General features: G+C 57.8%; 1 protein-coding gene across 1 annotated transcript in view; it reads right to left on the minus strand.

Moving 5' to 3' along the window:
- Positions 1 to 296: 296 nt before the first annotated feature.
- The window catches only part of LOC103188998 (leucine-rich repeat transmembrane neuronal protein 4), a 23485-nt gene continuing 644 nt past the window's right edge, over positions 297 to 23137 (minus strand). Inside the window, exons 2-3 of the mRNA XM_042344424.1 lie at positions 18986 to 20502; positions 297 to 524 (exon numbers count right to left, since the gene is read on the minus strand). Coding sequence (XP_042200358.1) covers positions 297 to 524; positions 18986 to 20502 — 1745 coding nt within the window. The remainder of the gene's footprint in view (positions 525 to 18985; positions 20503 to 23137) is intronic.

The raw sequence follows: 23137 nt of genomic DNA on the forward strand, positions 1-23137 counted from the left end.
AAAGCCACCGAGTTTCCGAGCTCACGTCCGTCGCGTCCGTCTCCAAACGGCTCATCGAAGCAGTTCCTCGAAGGGGGGGAGTTTTGATCCGTTTCCTTTTTTCCTTCCTTCATCTCCCCCTCTTTTCTCTCTCTCTCTCTCTCTCTCTCTCTCTCTCTCCGCTCTGACACTCCCTCCCTTCCAAACCCCCGCCCCCGCCCCACCACCACCCACCCACCCACCCACCCTCCTCAACACGGCCGCACGCGCACACGAGGAAAAGAGACGCCAAAGTCTTTGGAGTCGATGTCTCCCTCTCACGACGACTGGGGTCGTTCCACGTGATTGTTGGGCAGCACGGCAGAACGGGCCACGGTGGAGATGATGGCGTGGGGGGTCCCGGGCTCCGTCTCGCCCCCCTCGGGCTCCTCGTGTAGGGTCTCCTCGTACCTCTTGTGTATGTGGAGGGTCTGGTGGGCTTTGCAGTAGCCCACGAGGGGCTGGTTGTAACTGTAGAAGGCGGTGATGTTCATCGGAAGAGGGGCCTGTGGGGAGGGGGTCGGGGGTTGTGGGGTGGGGGGGGACAGGAGAGGAACAGGTTTGAGTGCAACGCAGTTGGTTTGCCCGAGCGCTTTCACGCGCTCGCTGCCGACGCCGGTTAATAGCAGTAATAATAGTAATAACAGTAACAATAATTAGTATTAATGCTTACACGTGATATAGCGCCTCGTCGAAGAAAGAGGAAGCCCGAAGAGGAAGGTCGTCAGGCTCGACCTGAAGATGGGGAAGGAAGTTGGGGGTCGAGGCGGAGGGATAGAGGGGGAGTGCGATAGAGCGTAGTGACTGTGTATCTTGCGGGCGAAACCCGGCAGCCAAAACTGCGGACAGCAGCGTCCGCCGCGAACAGCGAGTAAGTTCTTTTTGAAGGAATTATTACCCCCGGAAAAGCGATCAGCCACTCGACTAACGACAAAGTTACAGGTCACACCTTAGTCCTACTTACCGCTCGGTAAACAGAGGCGCGTGTGCGTGCGTGTAGGGGGGGTGGGGGGTGTATGTTGGTGCGTGTGCGCGCGTGTGTGTGCGCGTGTGGAGTAAGGAAACTTGCCTAAGGTTTCGCCCTGACCCGACCCGCCCGGGAGTCGAACCCGGGTCCTCTTCGCTTGCGAGGCGAGTAAAAACCTCTGAACCCACTCCCTCCCCCCACTTTCCCCCGCTTCCCCCCCCCTCCCACCCCCTCCCACCTCCCCCCCCCCACCTCTCCCGCACCCCCACCCTCTCGTTTTTTTTATACATATATATGTCTGGTTACAAAGCAGGAAAGCGATTAAATTTCCAACGGCCCCCAAATTGCATTTTAATGGGCAAAAAAAAGGGAGAGTGGTTCGGCAAATCTAATTGAAGTCGACAAAGGCGGCAGCTGACGCGCTCCAGTTCTTAAATTAGCCATAAAACCTCGATGGCTCGTTAAAAGCGCTCCCGGAACTTGTTCGGTCGCGAGGCAATGTGCACACCGAGGAGAGCTGCTTCCTGCGCAATGAACCATCTTTGCGCCAGTCACGTTGAGAGCTGCGGGCAGTCACTACACTTGACGGCGTATCCCGGGAAGCGCTTTGAGACGTCCCGAAGACGTGATCAGGCGCGGTATCGAACGCAAGGAGTGTGTATACGTGTGCAGAATACCCCACACCCAAAACAGATGGGCCGTAGGTATGGTGGCGTGTGGGTAGTGCATGGTGTGAGGGTGTGTGCGTGTGTGTGGTTTGAGTGGTGTGAGTGAGTGAGTGAGTGAGTGAGTGAGTGAGTGAGTGAGTGAGTGAGTGAGTGAGTGAGTGAGTGAGTGAGTGAGTGAGTGAGTGAGTGAGTGAGTGAGTGGCGTGTGTGTGGTGTGAGTGGAGTGTGTGTGTGAGTGAGTGGTGTGTGTGTGGTGTGAGTGAGTGAGTGAGTGATTGAGTGAGTGGTGTGTGAGTGAGTGAGTGAGTGAGTGAGTGAGTGAGTGGAGTGTGTGTGGTGTGAGTGAGTGAGTGAGCGAGCGAGCGAGTGAGTGAGTGGTGTGTGAGTGGTGTGTGTGTGGTGTGAGTGAGTGGTGTGTGTGTGGTGTGAGTGAGTGGTGTGTGAGTGGTGTGTGTGTGGTGTGAGTGAGTGGTGTGTGTGTGGTGTGAGTGAGTGAGCGAGCGAGCGAGCGAGCGAGTGAGTGAGTGAGTGAGCGAGTGAGTGAGTGGAGTGGGTGGTGTGTGAGTGGTGTGTGTGTGGTGTGAGTGAGTGGTGTGTGGTGTGTGTGTGAGTGGTGTGAGTGAGTGAGTGAGTGGTGTGTGTGTGGTGTGAGTGAGTGGTGTGTGGTGTGTGTGTGAGTGAGTGGTGTGAGTGAGTGGTGTGTGTGGTGTGAGTGAGTGAGTGAGTGAGTGAGCGAGCGAGCGAGCGAGTGGAGTGTGTGTGCGCTCTGTGATCAGCTCCCAGCTCCCAGCTCCCAGCTCCCAGCTCCCCGCGACGTGCGAGTGTGTTAATGACGGCTGTCGGATACGCACTGACATAACAAACTGCTAATGTACTGTGATTGCTGTTGTCTCTGCCTCTCGAGGCGGGGGGGCAGCTTCACTCTCCCTGAGTGCTGACTGGGTACATTCCTCACTCCGAGACCCTACGTCTCGCGCTTTGCTCGTTCCTCAGGCTGTTTTCTGGCAGTAATCTCAGGCTGGGGGTGTTTCCCTAACCCCCCCCGTCTCCCCCCCCCCCACTCCCCTCGCCCTTGTACACTTGCTACTCTCTACCCCCCCACCCCACCCCACTCCGTTGACGAGACTGGCGGTGGTGGCGGTGGCGGTGGGGGTTGCGGTGGCGTGTGTCTGGATTGGTGTGCACGCCCAATTATACACACAAAAAATACACAGTCACTACGCTGACGCGGCGCCCGTCACGTGGGGTAGCGTCCCGGAGCGCTTGACAGTGTGGGGGGGGGGGAGGGGGGAGGGGGACCCCCCAGCCAGGGGGGTGGGGAGGGGGTGGCGGTAGGTGACCGTAAGCACCATCAAAAAAGAAGGTCTTCAGCTGGGGGTTAGTTGTGTGTGTGTGTGTGTGTGTGTGTGCGCGTGTGAGACTGTGTGTGTGTATGAGACTGTGTGTGTGTGTGTGCGTGTGCTGCGCGCGTGTGTGTATTGTGTGCGTGTCCGTGTGCTCGCTGTGCGCGTGTGCTGTGCGCGTGTGAGATGGTGCGTGTCTGTGTGCTCGCTGTGCGGCGCGTGTGCTGCGTGTGAGCCTGTGTGTGACTGCGTGTATGTGCGTGTGTGCGTGTGTCGGTGTGCGTGTGGGGAGGGAGAGCAGGAAAAGTGATCCCGCCAACCGATTAACAACCGGTCACTGCCGGGTAAACAGAGGTGTGTGTGTGGTGGTGGGGGGTGGTGGGGGGTGGGGGGTGTGGGGGGGGTGGGGTGTGTGTAAGGAAACTTGGCCAATATTTCGCCCTGACCTGTCCCACGCGGGAATCGAACCCACCACTGAACTTGCGAGGCGAGGGCTCGGACCCCCGAGCCTTTGAGGAGCGACCGCTCGAGCCTCAGACGGACCACGATGGCGTCCAATTTCATGAGGATGATTGGAATTGACCAAATGCCTCAGAGAATCCATCCCCACTCACACTCCATCCGCCGTTTATCGCTCGAGTTTCCCCGAAACCTTTGGGGGAATCAGTTCAGCCGGTCTGGGTTCCCCATTTGCTCCCCCCGCCCTCTCCCTACGCGCGCGCACACGCACGCACACGCGCACACACGCACGCACACGCGCGGGCCAGTCATCAATTGTGGAGTCCTGTAGCTCAGTAGCCCGAGCGACTGGTTCGATTCCCGGGCAGGACCGGTCGGGGCGCAAAGATGGGCAAGTTTCCTTACTTCACGCACACACACGCACACGCACACACACGCACACACGCACACGCACACACACGCACACACGCGCGCGCCTCCGTTTACCCAGCAGCAACCGGTTGTCAGTCGACTTGCCAGATGGCTTTACCGGGGGGATAATAACTCCTTAAAAAAAATGATAACTCGGGTCACTCAATCCACGTGTGCGCGCGCGCGCGCGTGTGGGGTGTGGGTGGCGGTGGTGGGGGGGAGGGAGGGAGACGACTCTGTGCGCGATCGACCGCCGCGTTTCGCCCACAAACTGCACGGCCACGACACTTCACGGCGCGCTTTGAGACGTCTGGGTTCCGAGCAGCGGGGGGGGAGCGGTGGTGGGGGGGGGGGAAAAAAATAACCCACCCAGAGCCGCTGGCGGGTGGCAGCCTCCTGGTTAATTAAGAGATCGTTCTTTCAAGAGAGTATTTGTTGAGGCACAGGTTAATTCCCCGCTGGACCTTGGGATATTTGCCTAATTGGAAGCCGCGGGTTAATTAGAAGATTTTTCTGCCATTGGGGCTTCTGCTGTTCGCCCATTAATAACGTCGACGGGAACACACAACTGCACTCGGGAGAATTTACACTCGCTCTCAGGTAATGAAAGCCAACAGACCGAGCGATAATTGAATGCTCAACGATTCGCGTCTCAGGCGCGACGCTGCCCTTGAGAAGGTGCGTTTCGTCTTGTGGGTGTCAGCCCGGTTCAGTGGTAGCTCTCCCCCTCTCTCTCTCTCTCTCTCTCTCTCTCTCTATCTGTCTCTAAGGGTCTCAGCTAATGCCCCAGTGCAGAGCTGGGGGGGTGGGGGTGGTGTGTAGTTCGAGACGCTGCCCTTTGAATCAGTCGTGAAACCTCACCTGTTCAGGTGGACATTAAACATCTCCTGTGGGCGCTGTTTTCTCTCTCTCTCTCTCTCTCTCTCTCTCTCTCCCTCCCTCAGTTTCCCAGCCAACAATCCCCCCAAACGAAATCCCCTCCCACCCCCCACCCCACACCCCCCCGCACCCACGGGGATGTCGCTGGGCGCAACTGGCTGCTGCGTCTCCAAAACAAAACGCCCAGAGGACCGCACCGCCCGGCGGTTCCTGCCGCGGTTTGAACGCTAAGTCGCTGGTAACGCGCCGCCATCGGCGCTCAGCCCCGCCCGATAATTAGCCAACGAGCCATTTCAAGGTGTGGCTTGCCCACAAATTACCGCTGCCTCGCCATCCCAGCCTCGCAAGGCAAAGCCGCAGACTGGCGCTCGCGTCGCCGTTCGCGTCCCGTCTAAAGACCTCTCCCCTTCGACCGTGCCTCCCGCCGCAGGTCCTGGCTCCAGGCTGCCGGACCCCACGTGGGTACATTCCCCCATAATAATGGGGGAACAGCAGCAGCAATAACCCTCGCGTTGGACCGGGCGCCTCATCGCGTCTTCGAGACGTCTCAAAGCGCTTCGCGGGATTACACCGTTGACTGCGCGCTCTGCGGGCGAAACGCGGCAGCCAACGGCGCACAGCGACTTTACCCCACAAACAGCGCTGGATTGAGCGACCAAATTATTACTGCCATCTTGTTATTTTGAGGGGATTATTACCCCCGGAAAAGCGATCAGCCAATGGACTAACAACCGGGCAAGCAGAGGTGCCCGTGCGCGGGCGCGTGTGCGCGTGTGGGGGGGCGGTGGGGAGTAAGGAAACTTGCCTAAGGTTTCGTCCTGACCTGACCCGACCCGTCCGGGAATCGAACCCGGGGTCTAACCCCCTGCGTTACAGGACCGCCTCAGTTTCTACGCTGTGTAAAGTTAGCAGCCGGGTGTTAGCTGGTGCGTGAGGGCTGTTATGTTGAGTTAACTCTCTCTCTCTCTCTCTCTCGCTCTCTCTGGTTAAAATTAGAGTCCTGAACTAATGCTACGAACAAAGGATAGATGGGTGTGAAGCACTGACACGTTAATTATAAATTCAGCCGTGTTGAGGGCTTTACTTACTGTAATTAACTCTCTCTCTCTCCCCCTCTCTCTCTCTGGGTCAGGCAGAGAAAATTGGCGCTGGAAAATGCACTCATTAAATTCCTCTCGTTCTGTGCCCACACACACACACACACGGACACGGACACCCACACACACACAGACACGCGCGCAGACATGTGTACTGCACACAGAAACACACACGCAACGGATATTTACACACACATACACACACAGACGCGTACACACACACACACACACACGGACATGTGCACACACACACAGAGACACACACACAGACACACAACAGATATTTACACACACACAGACGTTTACACACACATAGATGCATACACACGCACACACGTGTGTGCACGCACACGCGCGCGCCGGCAAAGACACACAAATATAACAGCGAGTCAGTGGAACGTCTGAACGACGCCATAAGGCGCTATATCGAATGCGAGGATGATTATTATTATTATTAATTATAATTAATTCCAAGGAGTGGGGGTGAGGGGATCGGGTCAGTGAAATCGGTCGTCGCCCCCAAATAATCCCGGCATTTTGACACAGCGCCTTATCGGGTCTTCGAGACGTCTCACAGCGCTTCACGGGGTACTCCATAAAGTGTAGTGACTGCGCGTCTTGCGTGGGCGAAACGCGGCGGCCAATTTAACTCTTTCCAGCCCTGGTATCTCCCCGGTGAATCCGCGCTCCGCCGCAGAGTGCCTCAGTTCGGTCGGGAGAGCACTGACGCGCGGCGACGGGGTCCCCGTGTGCGTGCCAGACACCCGTCTGTCCGTACCGCAAACCCGCGCAGTGGAAGAGGCGGCGCGTGGGTGGGAAGGGGGACCGCAACGTCACGTTTTTAAGAGGGACATCTGCTCTGCAAAAATAATAAAACCCCCGGAGTAAGATTCCCGCAGCAGAGAAAGCGGGAGAGGGAGCGAGAGATTTGCAGCTCGAAACTGCCAGTCTGCGGCTGGTATTTCGCTGTGATTAATGGGCCCTCACTTTGCATGTGGAGGAATTATAGCTTTGTAAGCAATTCATCTTTTAGGGGGGGAGAGAGAGAGAGAGAGAGAGAGAAAAATAAATTGAGCGTGGCGTTCCCGTGCATTTGTCCGCAAACACCCGAGGATTAAGTAACCGAGCACCTCGCCTGATGTTTGCAACGACAAAAAAAAAAAAAGGTGGCGGACGGAGAGGAAATCCCTCCCCCAAAATGACCGACTCTTACTCCCGATTAAACAACGGCCCGGTTTGTCTTTCTCGAGGCTGCTGAGAATCTCTGGAGCGCTCTCTGGCGCTCTCGCTCGCTCGCTCGCTCGCTCGTGCCTGTGAGTGAATCCTGGAGAGAAAGGCAGAGATGTGCAGTGCACACACACAGAGAGAGAGAGAGAGAGACCATTTTTCAGAGGACCCGGGTTCGATCCCCGGGCGAGTCAGAGCGAAATGTTGGGCAGATTTCCTTACTCCACACGCGCACACACACACACGCACACGCGCGCACGCACGCACACGCCTCTGTTTGCCGAGCAGTAAGTAGGAACCCTGTGGTTAGTGGATTGAGTGCTCGATGTATTATTATTTTTCTTTTATGATCCTCCCCCGACGGGAAAAGCAATCCAGCAATCAACTAACAACTGGGTTCCTACTTACTGCTGGTAAACAGAGGCGCGCGTGTGTGTGTGTGTGTGCGTGTGTGCGTGTGTGCGTGTGCGCGGGCGTGCGGGCGGCGGGGGAGTAAGGAAACTTGCCCAATGCCTCGCCCTGACCTGACCTGACCCGCCCGGGCATCGAACCCCTTGCCAGGCGAGGGCTCTAACCCCTGAGCCACAGGGAACTCCCACCAGAGATCATTTAAGCTTCCACAGGCGAGGGAACGGGGCCCGAAAGATTCCTCATTAAAGTGGCCGGCGGGCGCGCCCGCCCGCACGCACACGCACACGCACGCGCTGAGCCAAACAACGCCTGCCATTTCCTACAGCTCCCCGTCTCTCCGCGTTCCTCCCGCCTCTCGGGATTTCAGCCACAAGTTGAGTGCTTTTCCACAACTGCCTTTAAAGTAAAAGACCTTCTGCTTAAGGCACCGCGCGGCAGACATGATCGCACCATAACCCATACGTTTCAGGGGCACTATCGAACAACCGCGAGCTTCTGGGCTGACGCATTTTGTTGCGCTGCTAAAAAAAATAATAACGTGTGTGTGTGAGAGAGAGAGAGAGAGAGAGAGAGACTGACATTCTCCCTGTGTGGGCTTGAAAGTACGGCATCTGTCGTGTGTGTCTCTGAGCGTCTCAATTGTACATTAGAGTTGATGGCTCTGAAGAGAGATGTGCAGATGACACGTGAGATACAGACCGACTCGTTTAACTGTTTGTGGAGCCTTTAAAAAAAAACACACACACACACAAGGAAGGCATTTTCAGGCAATTGAGCAAGTTTCAATGCTTTCAGCCACTCAGCCCCCAAAGCTCTGTCGCTCTCTCTCTCTCTCTCGCTCTCTCTCGCTCTATCCCTCCCTCCGCCTTGCCCCCCACCCCCAGCCCCACCACCACTCTCTCTTCCCCATCGTCAGGTCGCTCCCCAGCAGTAAGTGCTAAGTCGATCGGCAATTGGATCGCCTTTCCGGGGATGGAGTAAGGTTTCGCCCTGGGCCGCCCGGAGATCGAACCCGGGTCCTCTCGCTTGAGCTCCCGAGAGTTTAGTCCGTCCGAGACATAAGGGAGGATTTCAGAAACACGGCTATTCACCTCCCCACCCCTTCTCTGCCCCCCCTTTCCCTCCGCCCCGAGCTTTTAACAGTTGAGGCTTTACCTCGAAGGCTGTCGCGAGAATAATATCTCCACTCTGTCAGAGTCAAGATGGTCCTGTTCAAATCAGTGCCATTTTATAGCCCTAAAGCAGTCTTGTTGCCTCTTAAAGACCATAAGGTATCACAGGACGGAATTGTTCCTGTCGCTGACAGGACCTCACAGCCACATGGAATAATAGAGCACTTTCTCTCTCTTGTCCTCTCTCCCTGAACTCTTGCACCTGAATCTAAGGCATTGACGACGGGAGCATTTTATTTCAGTAATAACTCTGCCGTGAGCCTCACCGTCTTACCCTCCGGGGGTTTTAAACGCTACCGTAACGAGCTTCGGGTTCGAAGCAGCGCCTTATCATCACGTCTCGTCGTCGAGACGTCTCAAAAGCGTCCCACGGAAAACTCGACCGTCAAGCGGAACTGCTCTGCGTTTTGCAGACGGGAGGCAGAGGCCGATTAAGGGACGCAGGACGAGGAGTGAGGCCATTCAGCCCCTCGAGCCTGTGCCGCCACTCTCTACTGTAACCCTGGCCCGGGAGCGTGGACGGGCGCACGTGGACGGTGTAAGAGGGAGATCTCACGGGTGGCTAAGCTTTGTCGAAAGCCCGTGCGAGCGTGCGTGGGCGCGTGTGCGCGGGTGTGGGTGGGTGGGTGGGTGGGGGTATCAGTCAGCGTTCTATCTCAGCCCCCACCACCCCCACCCCGCCTCACCCCCCACCCTCCTCTCCCTCTCCGCGACGGAGCTGGGAACGGGTTTGATCGGTGCCGCCCACTCTCTCGCCTGTTACTCACCGCTGAATCTCATTAAGTCTCTTGGCCCAGTTTCGAGCCCATGGCGCCCCTCCCTCCGCCATCCTTCCTCGAGGTGCTTTGCTCTGCCTCGCTTCCCTGCCTTTCCTACAGGAGCTCCCTCGGGATCCCCCCCCCCCCCAATTTTTCGTGCCGGGCACCTGTCAACGCACGGAAACCACCCGTCACTGCGATCAGCCGGGGGTCTGAACCCCACCCCCCCCCCTCTCCCCAATTGGTTCGAGTCCTCGCCTCGGGGGTCGCACACGCACGTTTACGCACGGTTTGGGCGAGGCGTTGGGGTGGTGGGGGGGAGGGGGGAGCGGGGGACCACCCTCTGACCCCCAAAGTCCAGCGCATAACAACAACAATAAGACGAAAGGTGAACAGTCGCGTGTGAGTGTGGAGTAAGGAAACTTACAAGTTGTTGTTGTAAAATTACACCCCCCCCCCCCCGCGCCCCACACACACAGCACCCCCTCCCCACCACCAAATCCCCCCACACAGCCCCCCGCCAACCCCCACACCCCCCCTCCCACCCAGTCTGTGCCCTGTTCAGGCTGACGCGATCAGGAAAAAGGAACAATAATAATAATAATAATAATAATAACAGCCCTTTGATTTGATAACAGGGCCTGATGGCGTCTTAACGTCTCGAAGCGCTTTGCATTCGTGTAGTGACTGTGTGTGTGTTTTGTAGGCGCAACGGGGGGGGGGCCAATCTCGCACGGCAGCGTCCCCGAAAATCAGCCGCAGGATTGAGCGAGCGAGCGAGCAAATCATTTACCATCGTTAAGTGTCGTCACTAATAAATATTTATCCCGGGTCTGTTGCCCCTAATAGTTGGCGGTGTGTCCCGGGTGACCCGGGTTTACGGATCGTAAGGCAACACGCCGGGAAAACTAGACCCGCGCAGTTTCAGTGAGCGAGCGCCCCCTCCCACGGCTTTGAACCCGCGCCGTTAACGCTCCACTCGCTCTCCGCGACTCCCTCGCAGGGCTCGGACGGACACGAAGAGCTCGGCCTCCACACGTATATGGAGGGACCGGCTCTTTCCTTTCGGGCGCGGACCTCCTCTGGATTCATTTAGTCAGCGGCGTTCGGAAGCCAAGGCATCGAGGGGGAGGGAGGGTTGCCAGAGCAACATGGTGCAGGGGAGTGTGTCAGCTCAGCACACACACGCACACGCCACACACGCACACGCATATCACACGCGCAAGCACGCACGCACACACACGCACATATACACACCACACACACGCATATCGCACGCGCACACACACCACACACACGCGCACACCACATGCACACGCACCACACGCGCACATACACCGCACGCAGACACACACGCGCGCACACACGCACACACAGAGTGGGGGCAACATTGCTTTTTTCTGCCGCCCGGCCAAATCCATCTCGTTTCATCCCTTACAATATTAAACCGCGGCATTTGCGGCTGTTCCTTTACGTCCCTCCACTCCGCGGCGTGTCCCCGCGGAGAGTCCTGAGACGTCTCAACGACTCGATGGGGCGCCGGGTCGAAGGCAGGGATTATTATTATATTATTATTATCATTATTATTATTAAAGGCAAGGATTATTATGATTGTGATTACAATTGCCGTTACCGTGTCAGCAGAGGGACAAGACCGTGATATTATAACCATGTAATAATAATATTAATCCTTGCTGTTGGCACCACGAGGAAAAAATTGCTCAGACGTCAAGACGTCGAGACTAAGCTGTTTATCCTGCGCTGAGCAACAGAACCAGAGGATACAGCCTGGGTTTGCAGGAAGGAAGGGGGGCGGGGGGTGGCGCGTGCGTGTGTGTGTGTATGTGTGTGGGGGTGGTGTGCGGGGGTGCATTCGGGAGAGGAACAGATCTGCTGCGACGGCGCTATTTATCTGAGCGAGCGGGCGGCAAACATATGGAACAGACTCCCTGGGGAGACAGACGCAGAGCTCACTTCCGAGGCACTCTGCAGCAGCTCCAGTGCAGTTCCGTCCCGAAAGCCCCGTCGATCTCCCTCCGAGGGTCGGGCTGCGCAATTATTCCACGGCGAGCGCCACCGGGCTTTCGGGAAATGCTTCCGCCGAGCGGCTCCTTCTCGCCGCCTTTGCTACCGTTAGGCCTTCAACTTCTACCCCCCCCACCCCCCGCCCCCCGCCCCCCACCCCCCACCCCACGCCTACCCTTTGGAACGCCATCTCACAGTCCCTTCGCCTCGCTCTCCCTCCCTCGCCTCGTTCAAGGCACCGTCTGTACCCTCTTCGACCTTCGTTCACTCTGCTACCCCCACCCTCCCCGCCCCCCAGACCCCAACCACCCACCCCCCCACCCCACCCCCCCACCCACCCCTCCTCCAGCCACTTCTGCTGTGGTTTGGGATTTCCAGCACCAGCAGTATTTGGCCTTCAGTGATCTTTGCGGGACCAGTTGCTCGGATAAAATGTGTGCGCGCGTGTGCGTGCGTGTGCGTGCGTGTGCGTGTGTCTTACTTCCACTCGTTAGCTACCAGCGATTGCCGTGTCGTTATCTCGCTGCATAAGTCTAATTTGACAGCGGCAGAATGTGGCTGTCATGTGAAATGACATCTCCCTCGAGCGTCGGAAACATCAAGCAAATGAGATTGATGGGGAAGGGACATTGCCATCAGTGTCTGACTCCTCGGGAATTGACGGTCGAGACTCGAACCTTTTGACCAGGACACTGACCGGGGGACACTCACACTGCGCCCACACATATGCAGTCACGACACGTGACGGTGTATTCCTGCGAAGAGCTTTGAGAGGTCTCGAAGACGCGATTAAGGCGCTACACCAGATTGCGAGGGCTATTACTTCTCTTTCACAATGGCAGAATAATAATAAAATATCTGTAACAATCCTCGCATTTGACCCGACGCCTCAGCGCGTCTTCGAGACGTCTCAAAGCGCTTACACACTGTCAAGTGTAGCGACTGTGTATTTTGGGGGTGGGTTGGTCGATTGGTGGATCTACCTACTGTTAGATAAACAGAGGCGCGCGCGCACACGCGCGTGTGTGTGTGTGTGGAATAAGGAAACTTGCCCAATGTTGCGCCCTGACCCGACCCGCCCGGGAATCGAACCCGGGTCCTCTCTCGCTCGCGAGACGAGGGCTCCAACCCCTGAGCCACAGATGGCTAATCGCCTGAGAGCCAATTCACGGACGCACACGCGCGGAAGCTCTTCCCAGCGCTGAGAAGCCGGGATAATGCTCATTGGTCCCTATTTAACCCCCCGTCGTGAACGAAGACGGAGAGAGGACGAGAGGCCAAAGCTAACGCGGCTCCAGTGAGCCAACGCAACTGCCGAACGCACTGCCATACGAAGCAGTTAACGTGGGCATCGATTCGATCCTTCAGAAACAACAACAACAACAACAACAAGATTCCATTTATAAAGCGCCTTTCACGTCAGGAGGACGTCCCAAGGCGCTGCACAGTTGGGTCATGACCCGAGCATTGGGGGAAATGGTCAGGGTGAGGGGAGGGAAGGGAGGGAGCGAGGAGGGGGGAAATGGTCAGGGTGAGGGGAGGGAAGGGAGGGAGCGAGGAGGGGGGAAATGGTCAGGGTGAGGGGAGGGAAGGGAGGGAGCGAGGAGGGGGGAAATGGTCAGGGGGAGGGGAGGGAAGGGAGGGAGCGAGGAGGGGGGAAATGGTCAGGGGGAGGGGAGGGAAGGAGCAAGGAGGGGGAAATGGTCAGGGTGAGGTGAGGGGAGGGAGGGAGCGAGGAGGGGGAAGAGAGTCGAGAGGGGAGCTGAAGGCACGGTCAAAGAGAAAGGTTTTGAGACCGGCCTTGAAGGAAACAATGCGGCCGGAGAATAGGTGGGGCTCAGACGACAGTACAGCCTTGAGGACCCCCCCCCCTCCCTCCTGTCTAATTCCGTCTGGGAATGTGGGAATTTCAACGATGGGAATCGACGACTCAAACTTGGCGGGTGACAGGGACACCATTATCCCTTGCGTCCCAGATGCAGCCCCTCATCACGACTTCCAGGCTTTCTCACGGGAAATCCTGCCACGGTGCGCTTTGTGGGGGGGGGACGGGGGGAACGCCGCGGTGCGCAGTCGGGCTGCTGCGCTTCGCCCGCGAAACAGACAGTCAATTCGCTGCGAAGCGCTCTGAGACGTCTCGAGGACGGGACCAGTTTCCCGATCAAACGCGAGGACGGTGATCGCTATGATTATCAACGGGAGGAATCCAATAGTGGACCTAAAGAGGTGGCTGATGGCAGAGGAGGGAGAGGTTTGTTTGGTTTTTTTTGCCGGCAATACGATTGCTGCGTTCAACTCCTCTGTTATTTCCCAGGTCAAGTCTGCAGAAAGCCACACACACACACACAGAGAGAGAGAGAGAGAGAGGAGTCAAGTGATTGCTTGGCTTAAGCTGGAAGATATGAGCTTCCGCCACATCAAGTGCAAAGGTAGGATTGCTTTCCCTTTCTCCCCGTCCCCTTTCTCTCTTTCCTGCTCCGACAATCAACAGCAACACTTGCTGTCTACGGGGTGACCCCCCCAAAAAAGTGCTGATGTCTTCCCTATTATTCCAGAAACACACAAAAATATCGTTTCTCGGAAAGACTTATTGGACATTATAATAACAACCTTTGTCCTGGACCGAGCGTCTCGCGGTGTAGAGGGAGCGCTACTCCGTCTCGGCAACTTCCGTGTGAAATCCCAACAGGTCTGAGCAGACGAACGGTTCAAAGGCTTAATATTATAATAATAATATCAGATTGGGCTGATTCGGCGGTTATTCCCCGGTGGGAATGTCAGTGGGAATATCGTGCCATGTTTGCAGACAACTTTGTGTTTAACCTGCCCGCTCGGGAGGCCGGTGGGGGGGTGGGTGGGGGGGCGCGCTGGCTTTGGTCTGCGGGGAGCACATAGAGCATTACTTACAGAGCGTGGAATTTTTTTAATGCTCCTCAATTAAATATCCAGCAGCTCCCCAACCTGCGACGTCTCTTCAGTCGGAGGGATGCCTTGACTGTAACGCGACGCGTCCCCCAATGCCTTGCCAGCCTGGCTCGCAGCCCGTGTTGTTTACGGTCTTGAGAAACCCCCTCGCGTCTCCGAGGCGCCTCGAGGCGCTTGACAGGTACACACGGTCAAGCGCGGTGACCGTATATTCCGCGGGGCCGAACGCAGCAGCCAATTGCGCACAGCGGCGTCCCTCGCAAACAGTCGCGGATTGAGCGACCAGATTATTATTATTATTCTGACGGGATTATTACCCCCCGGAACAGCGATCCCCCAATCGACTAACAACCGGGTTCCTACTGACCGCCGGTAAACAGACGCGGGTGTGCGCGCGCGTGTGTGTGTGTGGAGTAAGGAAACTTGGCCAAAGTTTCGCCCTGACCTGACCGCCCGGGAATCGAACCCAAGTCCTCTCTCACTTTACCCCACAGCCGGACAGCTCTGACTTTGCCGTTGACCTTCCGGAGCCGGGTTTGCTCCTCGTGTGTGCACAGTCCCCGCGCATTTTAGAATATCGATTAGAAAACTGTGCGAGGGAATCACTTGATTGACGGCAGCCCAGATGGTTCGAGAGCCGAGTCAGTTTGTCGGCTACGACGCTTTAATTAAGTACGAATCGGAAGGTTTTCGCCGGCGGGAACTCGGGCGATCAGAGTCCTGCGCAAATCGCCGGGTTGAGAGGGCAGCCGTCATGATTCGGGCACTTCCGAGCCGCGGCTCTCTGCTTTTTTCTTACCCAACGCGCGTGAAAAAAATAACAATGACCCTCGCATTTGATACAGCGCCTCATCTCGTCTTGGATGACGAGGCTCGGAGCGCTTCGCGGGATGCACCGTAAACGCGAGCTGACTTGCGCAGTCTGTACGCGGGAGTCGGCGCTTCAGCCGAAAGTCCTGCGGCTCAGGGCTTCGGGGTTTCGATTCCCGGGCGAGTCAGTTCCGGGCGAAATGCGGGACGGGGTTTCCTTACGCCACGCTCGGAGACGCGACGAGGCGCTGGGTCAAAGGCGCGGGGTTAGTGTCGAGGCTCGTATCTTACTGCTGCTTTGTCTGGAAGCCGCGGGGGATTCTGGTGGGGGTCGCGGTGGGTGACGGGTTTCCGCGCGTGCCACAGGCGCCCGGCGGGGCGAAGCAAGTGGGGGTGGGGGGGTGCGGCGCGTGAGAGCAGGTCGTAGAGTTAAGTTGGGGGGAAGAGAGAGAGAGAGAGCGAGAGAGAGAGAGGGGGGGGAGGGAGGGGGCTGTGGGGGGGGTATTTAAGAGGCTCTTTAGGCAGGACCGCAAGTCTCGTGGCCGGTTAATATGGGGGCAAGACCTCGCCGTAAGGTGATGAAAGGGTTAAGAGCGCAGGTTGGACACTGCGTGTCGTGTAAAAGACAGCACAGTGCGACGTGTCAGCGATCGGAGCTGACAGCGAGCGGACGTAACGGCTTTCTACGCCCTTCTCTGTCCCACCGCGCGCGTCACCCCCCCAAACCCCCCCCGCGCGCCCCCCCAACGCTCGCTCACCACCACAAAATATACACGTATCCGACCTCTGCGTATTCGACGCTCGGCCCCCGTTTGCGCGGGGAGCTGCCGGGCGCAGTCGGCTGCCGCGTTTCGCCCGCAAAAACGCACGGCCACAGCGTCATTCCACCGCGGAGCGCCTCGAGACGTCTCGAATTGCCACCGCCGGATTGCTCGGCGCCGGGGGGACGTTCCCCGGCCCCGGGAAAGCCGCCGATCGGCCCGTCATCGAGACGTCTCAAAGCGCGCGGCGGATCGTGCCGCCAAGTGTCCAATCGCTCTCTCTCTCCGCCGCCCAATGCGACGCTCGTCGGTCAAAGGCCCAGGAAAAAAAAGCCCCGTCGCGTGTCCGAGACGTCGCGGGACGCGGGATATTTTCTGCGGCCGCCAACAGCGTCCCCGCAAACAGTCGTGGGTTGAAAGCGACCGATTTCTTCTCGTTAGGATTCGTTTAGGAAGGGGTTGTTCCTCCTTCGCAAGAGGGGCAGATGCCCCCTTTTGGCGTCGTTATGACACAGTTAGCGCGCACGCCAGTGGCCCGCAGGCCCGCGCGCAACACACTCGCCCACACGCGGGCGCAGGCGCGCCCAACACGCGCCACACGCGCTTGTGGCAAGTGCATCCTGCGGAGAGCGCTTTGAGGTGCCGTTGAACCCCAGGATTATTATTATTATTATGTTATATTATCACGCGCACGGAAAACACGCACCCACACGTACACTCCCCGTACCCAAACACACGCACACACACACACGCGCACACACCCACACGTCCACTCCCCGTACCCAAACACACGCGCGCACCCACACACCCTCGCCATCCGCAGCCCAATTCGGCAGCGAACGATCCCGAACGCGCGAAAAAAAAGGGGGGCAAAGCCACGGGGCCGCGCTCCGACAGCGCAGTCTCGCAAACCCAAACGCGCCAACGAGGCGGTCAAATAAAAACCGAAGGAGAAAAGGCCTCTTAGACTCCGACGGCTTATCGCGCAGCGGCACATTGTGGCTCGGGAACGATCCTCAGTTAAACTGCGGAGCCAACGCTACAGCAAAGGGACTAATTGGAAAACCGCTGTAAAAGATTCTGTGTGTCAAAGGACGTGGAATTACGCAGCCACGTGATCCGGGGTTTTGTTCCGCGTTCCACTGACTCAGTGCTGATATTGTAAAACTTTGACCTGCCCTTCACGCTATCCTCTGTGATTTCCCCTCTCTCATTCCCCCCCTCTCTCTCTCTCGCGCACTCTCTCTCTCTCTCTCTCCCCCTTTCCTTTTCACTCTGTTCCTGACCTTTTCCAGACTGCGACGGATTGATTCTTTTTTTGTTCGGTCGGGGAGGGGGGGCACGAAAATATTAACAGCAGTGATTAATAATCCCGGCGCCTGATCACGTCTTCGAGACGCCCCAAAGCGCTTCGCAGGACACCCTGTCAAGCGGAGTGACTGTGTGTTTTGCGGGCGAACAGCCATCGCGCACACGCACACACACACACACACAGTCGTGGATTGAGTGACCGATTTATTATGAGTTTCTTCGTGGGTGTTATTACCCCCGGAAACGCGGACCACCAATCGACTGACCGCGCGCCCGCGTGTGTGGCGTAAGGAAATGTAAGGATTATTATCACATAATGATATCTCTAAGTACTTCACAGGAAATGCTGTGTATTTTGGGAGTGGACGTTAAAGGCAAAATGTTACCACACACCCTTACACACGCGCACTCGCGCGCGCGCGCACACACACGCCCCCGCGCGCACGCACACGCTTACTCATTTATCTTTCAGTCCATGCAAAATACAGGCCACGTCGCCGGTCAATCCCAAAGCCGAAGCCATTGCCAACGTGCGGAACATTGCCTTGGAATTGCTTTGCTTGGAAAAGTCCGTCAGCCTTTACTCTGCTCCATCGTCCGGCGCTCGCGCGATAAGCAGCGACATTCCCACCGGCTCCCGAATCCCACCGTTGGTGGCACGGCTTAAGAAGGACAACTCGTACCGACCGACACAGCGCCCCTGTCTCACGCAGGGTGGCGTTCCAGAGGGCTGACCACCACCCCCCCAAACCCACCCCCCACGCGTGCTCCTCCCGCCCCCACGCACGGTGGTAGGCACGGTCGAAAAATCTTCAGGCGCGAGCTGAAGACGGGGACGGAAGGGAAGGGAAGGAAGTGTGGGGTAGGGGGGCGCGGGGGGCAAGGCGGAGGGACAGAGGGACAAAATAGCTCCTCAAAATAAGGGGGGTTTGGGAACGCTCGACCATCAGCTCCGGGATTCCTCGCAGTCGAAGCCTTGAAACGAATCGGCTTTCGAAACGGAGATTACAGTCAGAAAACTCAACGTCGAACCCGCAGGGGGGCAGGGAGAGGCCATTCAGCCCATCAAGTCCGCGCTGGCTCCGAGAAAGAGCCATCCTTTCCGTCCTCTCGCCACCTGCCTTTCCACCCACCCCACCCCACACCCCGCCTGGGAGTCAACCCTACCCGGTTCCCTCCTGAAAATGAACGCAACTGCTTCCGTGACGTGAGAGACCGTACGAAATACTGGGGGGGGGGGTGGGGGGAAAGATGGCGGTCCATCCAGTTTGCCTTCCACCTTCCCGGCGATAGCTCTAGTCCCGAACTACCTGCGTACTGTATAACAATAATAATAATAATAATAATCCTCGCGTTTGACCCGGCGCCTTATCACGTCTTCGAGACGTCTCCAAGCGCTTCGCGGGACACGCCGTAAAGCGGAGTGACTGTGTGTTTCGTGGGCGAAATGCGGGAGCCCATTGCGCACAGCAGCGTCCCCCGCAAACAGCCGCGAACAATTTTTCTTGGAGGGATTATTATCCCCCCCCCACCCCCGCCACCCCCGGGGAAAGCCAACCCCTAAAATCGACTAACAACCGGGTTCCTACTGACTGCTGGTAAACAGAGGCGTGTGCGCGTATGCGTGTGTGTGTGTGCGCGTGTGTGTGCGCGTGTGTGTGGGAGGGGGGGATGCGTGGGGGGGTGGGGGAGGGGTGTACGGTCGGTGTATACGCGAGCGAGAGAGAGAGAGACGGTTTGTACCTCGCACTCCCTGGAGATGGCGCGCGGGTAAGTGCAGGTCTCGCTGCCGTTCGCCAACACGTCCACCGTCTCCGAGTTCGACGGCTTGTAGTCCACATAGTACTCCTGCAGCGGAGTGTTCATCTGCCGCTCGTGCTCCCTCTCCTTTTTCCTGCGCCGCTTCACGAGCGAGCGCTGCTGGAGGTGCTTCACGCTGGCCGGGTAGCGCTTCCATGACACGTAGATGACCAGCAGGATCATGGCGACCGAGAGGAAGAGGGCCGCGCTCCCCGCCACGATCTTGTGCAGCGAGACGTGCTCGAAGTCCAGCTCGGGCTCGGCCGAGGAAGAGTTGGGCGGGCGGGCGGTGTGTGCCGCGGGGGGCCTGTCGCCAGCGGGGGCCGGGGCGGGCCTGGTGGGCAGCCTGGGGCTCCTGCGGGTGGCCTGGGAGGTCCAAGGCCTCTGCGTGGTCGAGGCCTTCGGGAGCCCGCTGCAGGTCTTGTGAAGCTGGATGGCCTCCAAGACGTTCTGCCCCTGGACGGGCTTGGGCCCGGCGCAGATCATGGCACTCTCCCGGTAACCCTTGAAGCCCTTGAGCCAGCTGACGAGGGCGCAGATGTTGCGGTTGCACTCCCAGATGTTGGAGGAGAGACTGACGGTGGTCAGCGAGGCCCAGGAGTTCAGGATCTCCTCGCTGACGGTGGTCAACTTGTTGGAATCCAAGTGCAGGCTCTGGAGGTTGGGCACGCAGCGAAACACGCCGGGAATGATGGCCTGGATCTCGTTGCCGGACAGATCCAGCTTCTGCAGCGAGCTCCAGGTCCACGACATGCCCTGGCTGAACACCCGGATCCGGTTCCACTGGAGGTAGAGCGTCCGCAGGCTGGAGAGGCGCGGGAAGTGCGAGAGGTTGATCTTGGAGAACTGGTTGTGCTCCAAGTGCAGTTCGGTCAACTTCATCAGCCCGGCAAAGACGTTTCTGGCCAAGTTCCGCAGCCGGTTATATCCCAGGTCCAGGAACTCCAGGTTCCGGCAGTCTTGGAAGAGCCTGACCGGGATGACCTTGAGGGAATTGGAACGCAGGTGCAGACTCTGGAGCTTCCTCAAGCCCTTGAACTGTTGGGGCTGGAGGAGGTGCAGCTTATTGTAGGACAGGTCCAGGTTGCGGAGGTTGGGAACGGGGTGGAAGGTGACATTGTGGAGCCTCGCGATCTTGTTGGAGCTCAGGATGAGCTCCTTGAGCCTCCGAATTCCCTGGAAGGCCTCCCTGTCCACCCCCTGGAGGTGATTGTGGTCCAGGTACAGCCAGGTGAGTTGGTTGAGGCCCGAGAACTGGCTGGGCCTCAACGACTTGATGCTGTTGTATCTGAGGGACAAGCCCAGCGAGCCGGAGGAGATGTTGGGGGGGATTTCGAGGAGGGCCTGGGACTCGCAGTACACGATCTTCCCATCGCAGCGACAAGTCCTTGGGCAAACCCTGGCGGCAACTGAGATAGTGGCCAACATGCCCAGCGAGGCAACGCTGAGGACCCAGGGACCTGTGTTGGGAGAGAGGGAGAGGGAGAGAGAGACTCCGATGACTCTTCCTCTCGGAGAAAGGCCCCCCCTCACCCCCCCCCCCCCCCCAACCCCCCCTCTCTTTCTCTCTCTATCTCTCTCGACGCACACCCTGTAGTTTCTCATCAGCCGGGATTGGGTCTGAGCGCAGATGGTTCATCTGATGTGACGGTGGGTTGGGAGTTGACTGTGTTTCATCCACACACACACACACACCCGCGCACCCTCCCTCCCTCCCCCCCTCACTCACACACACACACTCACTCCCTCACTCACACACACACACCCCCGCACACCCTCCCTCCCTCCGTCACTCACACACACACTCACTCCCTCACTCACTCACACACACACACACACACACACCCGCGCACCCTCCCTCCCTCACTCACACAGACACACACTCACTCCCTCACTCACACACACACACACACCCGCGCACCCTCCCTCCCTCCCTCCCTCACTCACACACACACCCGCGCACCCTCCCTCACTCACTCACACACACTCACTCCCTCACTCACACACACACACACACACCCGCGCACCCTCCCTCCCTCCCTCCCTCCCTCACACACACACACACACACACCCGCGCACTCTCCCTCCCTCCCTCCCTCACTCACACACACACACACACCCGCACACCCTCCCTCCCTCACTCACACAGACACACTCACTCCCTCCCTCACTCACACACACACACTCACTCCCTCACTCACACACGCGCGCGGGCACCCTCCCTCCCTCACTCACACACATACGCTCACTCCCTCACTCACTCACACACACACTCACGTACACCCTCCCACACTCACACACACACACCCTCCCTCACTCACTCACCCACTCACTCACACACACACCTTCCCTCACTCACTCACACACCCTCCCTCACTCACTCACTCACTCACTCACTCACACACAGCCCCTCCCTCACTCACTCACACACACACATACCCTTCCTCACTTACACACTCACTCACACACACCCTCCCTCACTCACACACATACCTTCCGTTGCTCACATTTACTCACACACACCCTCCCTCACTCACACACACTCACACACATACCCTTCCTCGCTTACACACTCACTCACACACACACCCTCCCTCACACACACATATACACCTTCCCTTACACACATGCACCCTCCCTCGCACACACGTACACCCTCCCTCTCACACACGCACACCCTCCCTCGCACACACGTACACCCTCCCTCGCACACACGCACATCCTCCCTCGCACACACGTACACCCTCCCTCGCACACACGCACATCCTCCCTTACGCACACCCTCCCTTGCGCACACACACCCTCCCCCTCGCGCACACACTCCCTGCCCCTCGCTTACACACCCTCCCCCTCGCGCACACACTCCCTGCCCCTCGCTCACACACCCTCCCCCTCGCGCGCACACACACACCCTCGCGCACACACACCCTCGCGCACACACACCCCTCATGCACACACCCCTCGCACGAACACACCCCTCGTTCACACACACACCCTCTCTCACACACACCCTCTCTCACACAGACCCTCTCTCACACACACCCCTCATTCGCAAACACACCCTCCTTGGCGCACACACCCTCCCTCGCGCACACATACCCCCCCTCGCACACACATACCCCCCCCTCGCACACACATACCCCCCTCGCACACACACCCCCTTGCACACACCCCCTCAAACACCGCCTCACACACACACACCCTCACACACACACACACATCACACACACACCCCCTCACACAACCCCTCGCACACACATCGCGCACATACCCCCTCACACACATAACCCCTCGCGCGCACACACAACCCCTCGCGCACCCGCGCAGCCCCAACCATCACACACACACACGTGCACGCGCTCAAGAATTATACACACGCCTTTCGCCCACAAACACACCACATAGTCAATTCACTTTACAGTCGTACCCTGTGAAGCGCTTCGAGACTTCTCGACTGTATTGAGAAAAAAGCTTTGAGACGTGTCGATGGGGATGATAGGACTCCCACTCTAATGCAAAGATTATTATTATTATTATTACGTAAATATATTGTAATGTCTATTTTTTTGGGGGGGTGTGGGGGGGGGGTAAAAAAAACAAGGGGGGGGGGGTTTACCCTCTCCCCAGGGTTGCACACCAGAAGGAAATGAAGATACACAGCAGCAGTATTTATGAGACCCTGAGTTGGTGATAGAGGGGTTTGGAAGGGGGTGGGTTGGGGGGGGGTTGTAGGAGGGGGGGTGGGGGGTGGTAGGAGAGGGGGTTTGGAAGAGACAGGCAGGGAGAGAGGGAGAGAGGGATAGAAAAGGAAAGAGGGATAAGGAGAGAGAGAGACAGACTGCTGTTGTTTGACATGATTACATGAGCAGAGAAACAGAGACACACAGAGACATACAGAGAGAGACACAGAGACAGAGAGAGATAGAGACACACAGAGACAGAGAGAGATAGAGACACACAGAGAGACAGAGACATACAGAGAGAGAGACACAGAGACAGAGAGAGATAGAGACACACAGAGACAGAGAGAGATAGAGACACACAGAGAGACAGAGACATACAGAGAGAGACACAGAGACAGAGAGAGATAGAGAC

Source organism: Callorhinchus milii, unplaced genomic scaffold (assembly GCF_018977255.1).
Source record: "Callorhinchus milii isolate IMCB2004 unplaced genomic scaffold, IMCB_Cmil_1.0 Scaffold28, whole genome shotgun sequence".
Classification (NCBI taxonomy): domain Eukaryota; kingdom Metazoa; phylum Chordata; class Chondrichthyes; order Chimaeriformes; family Callorhinchidae; genus Callorhinchus; species Callorhinchus milii.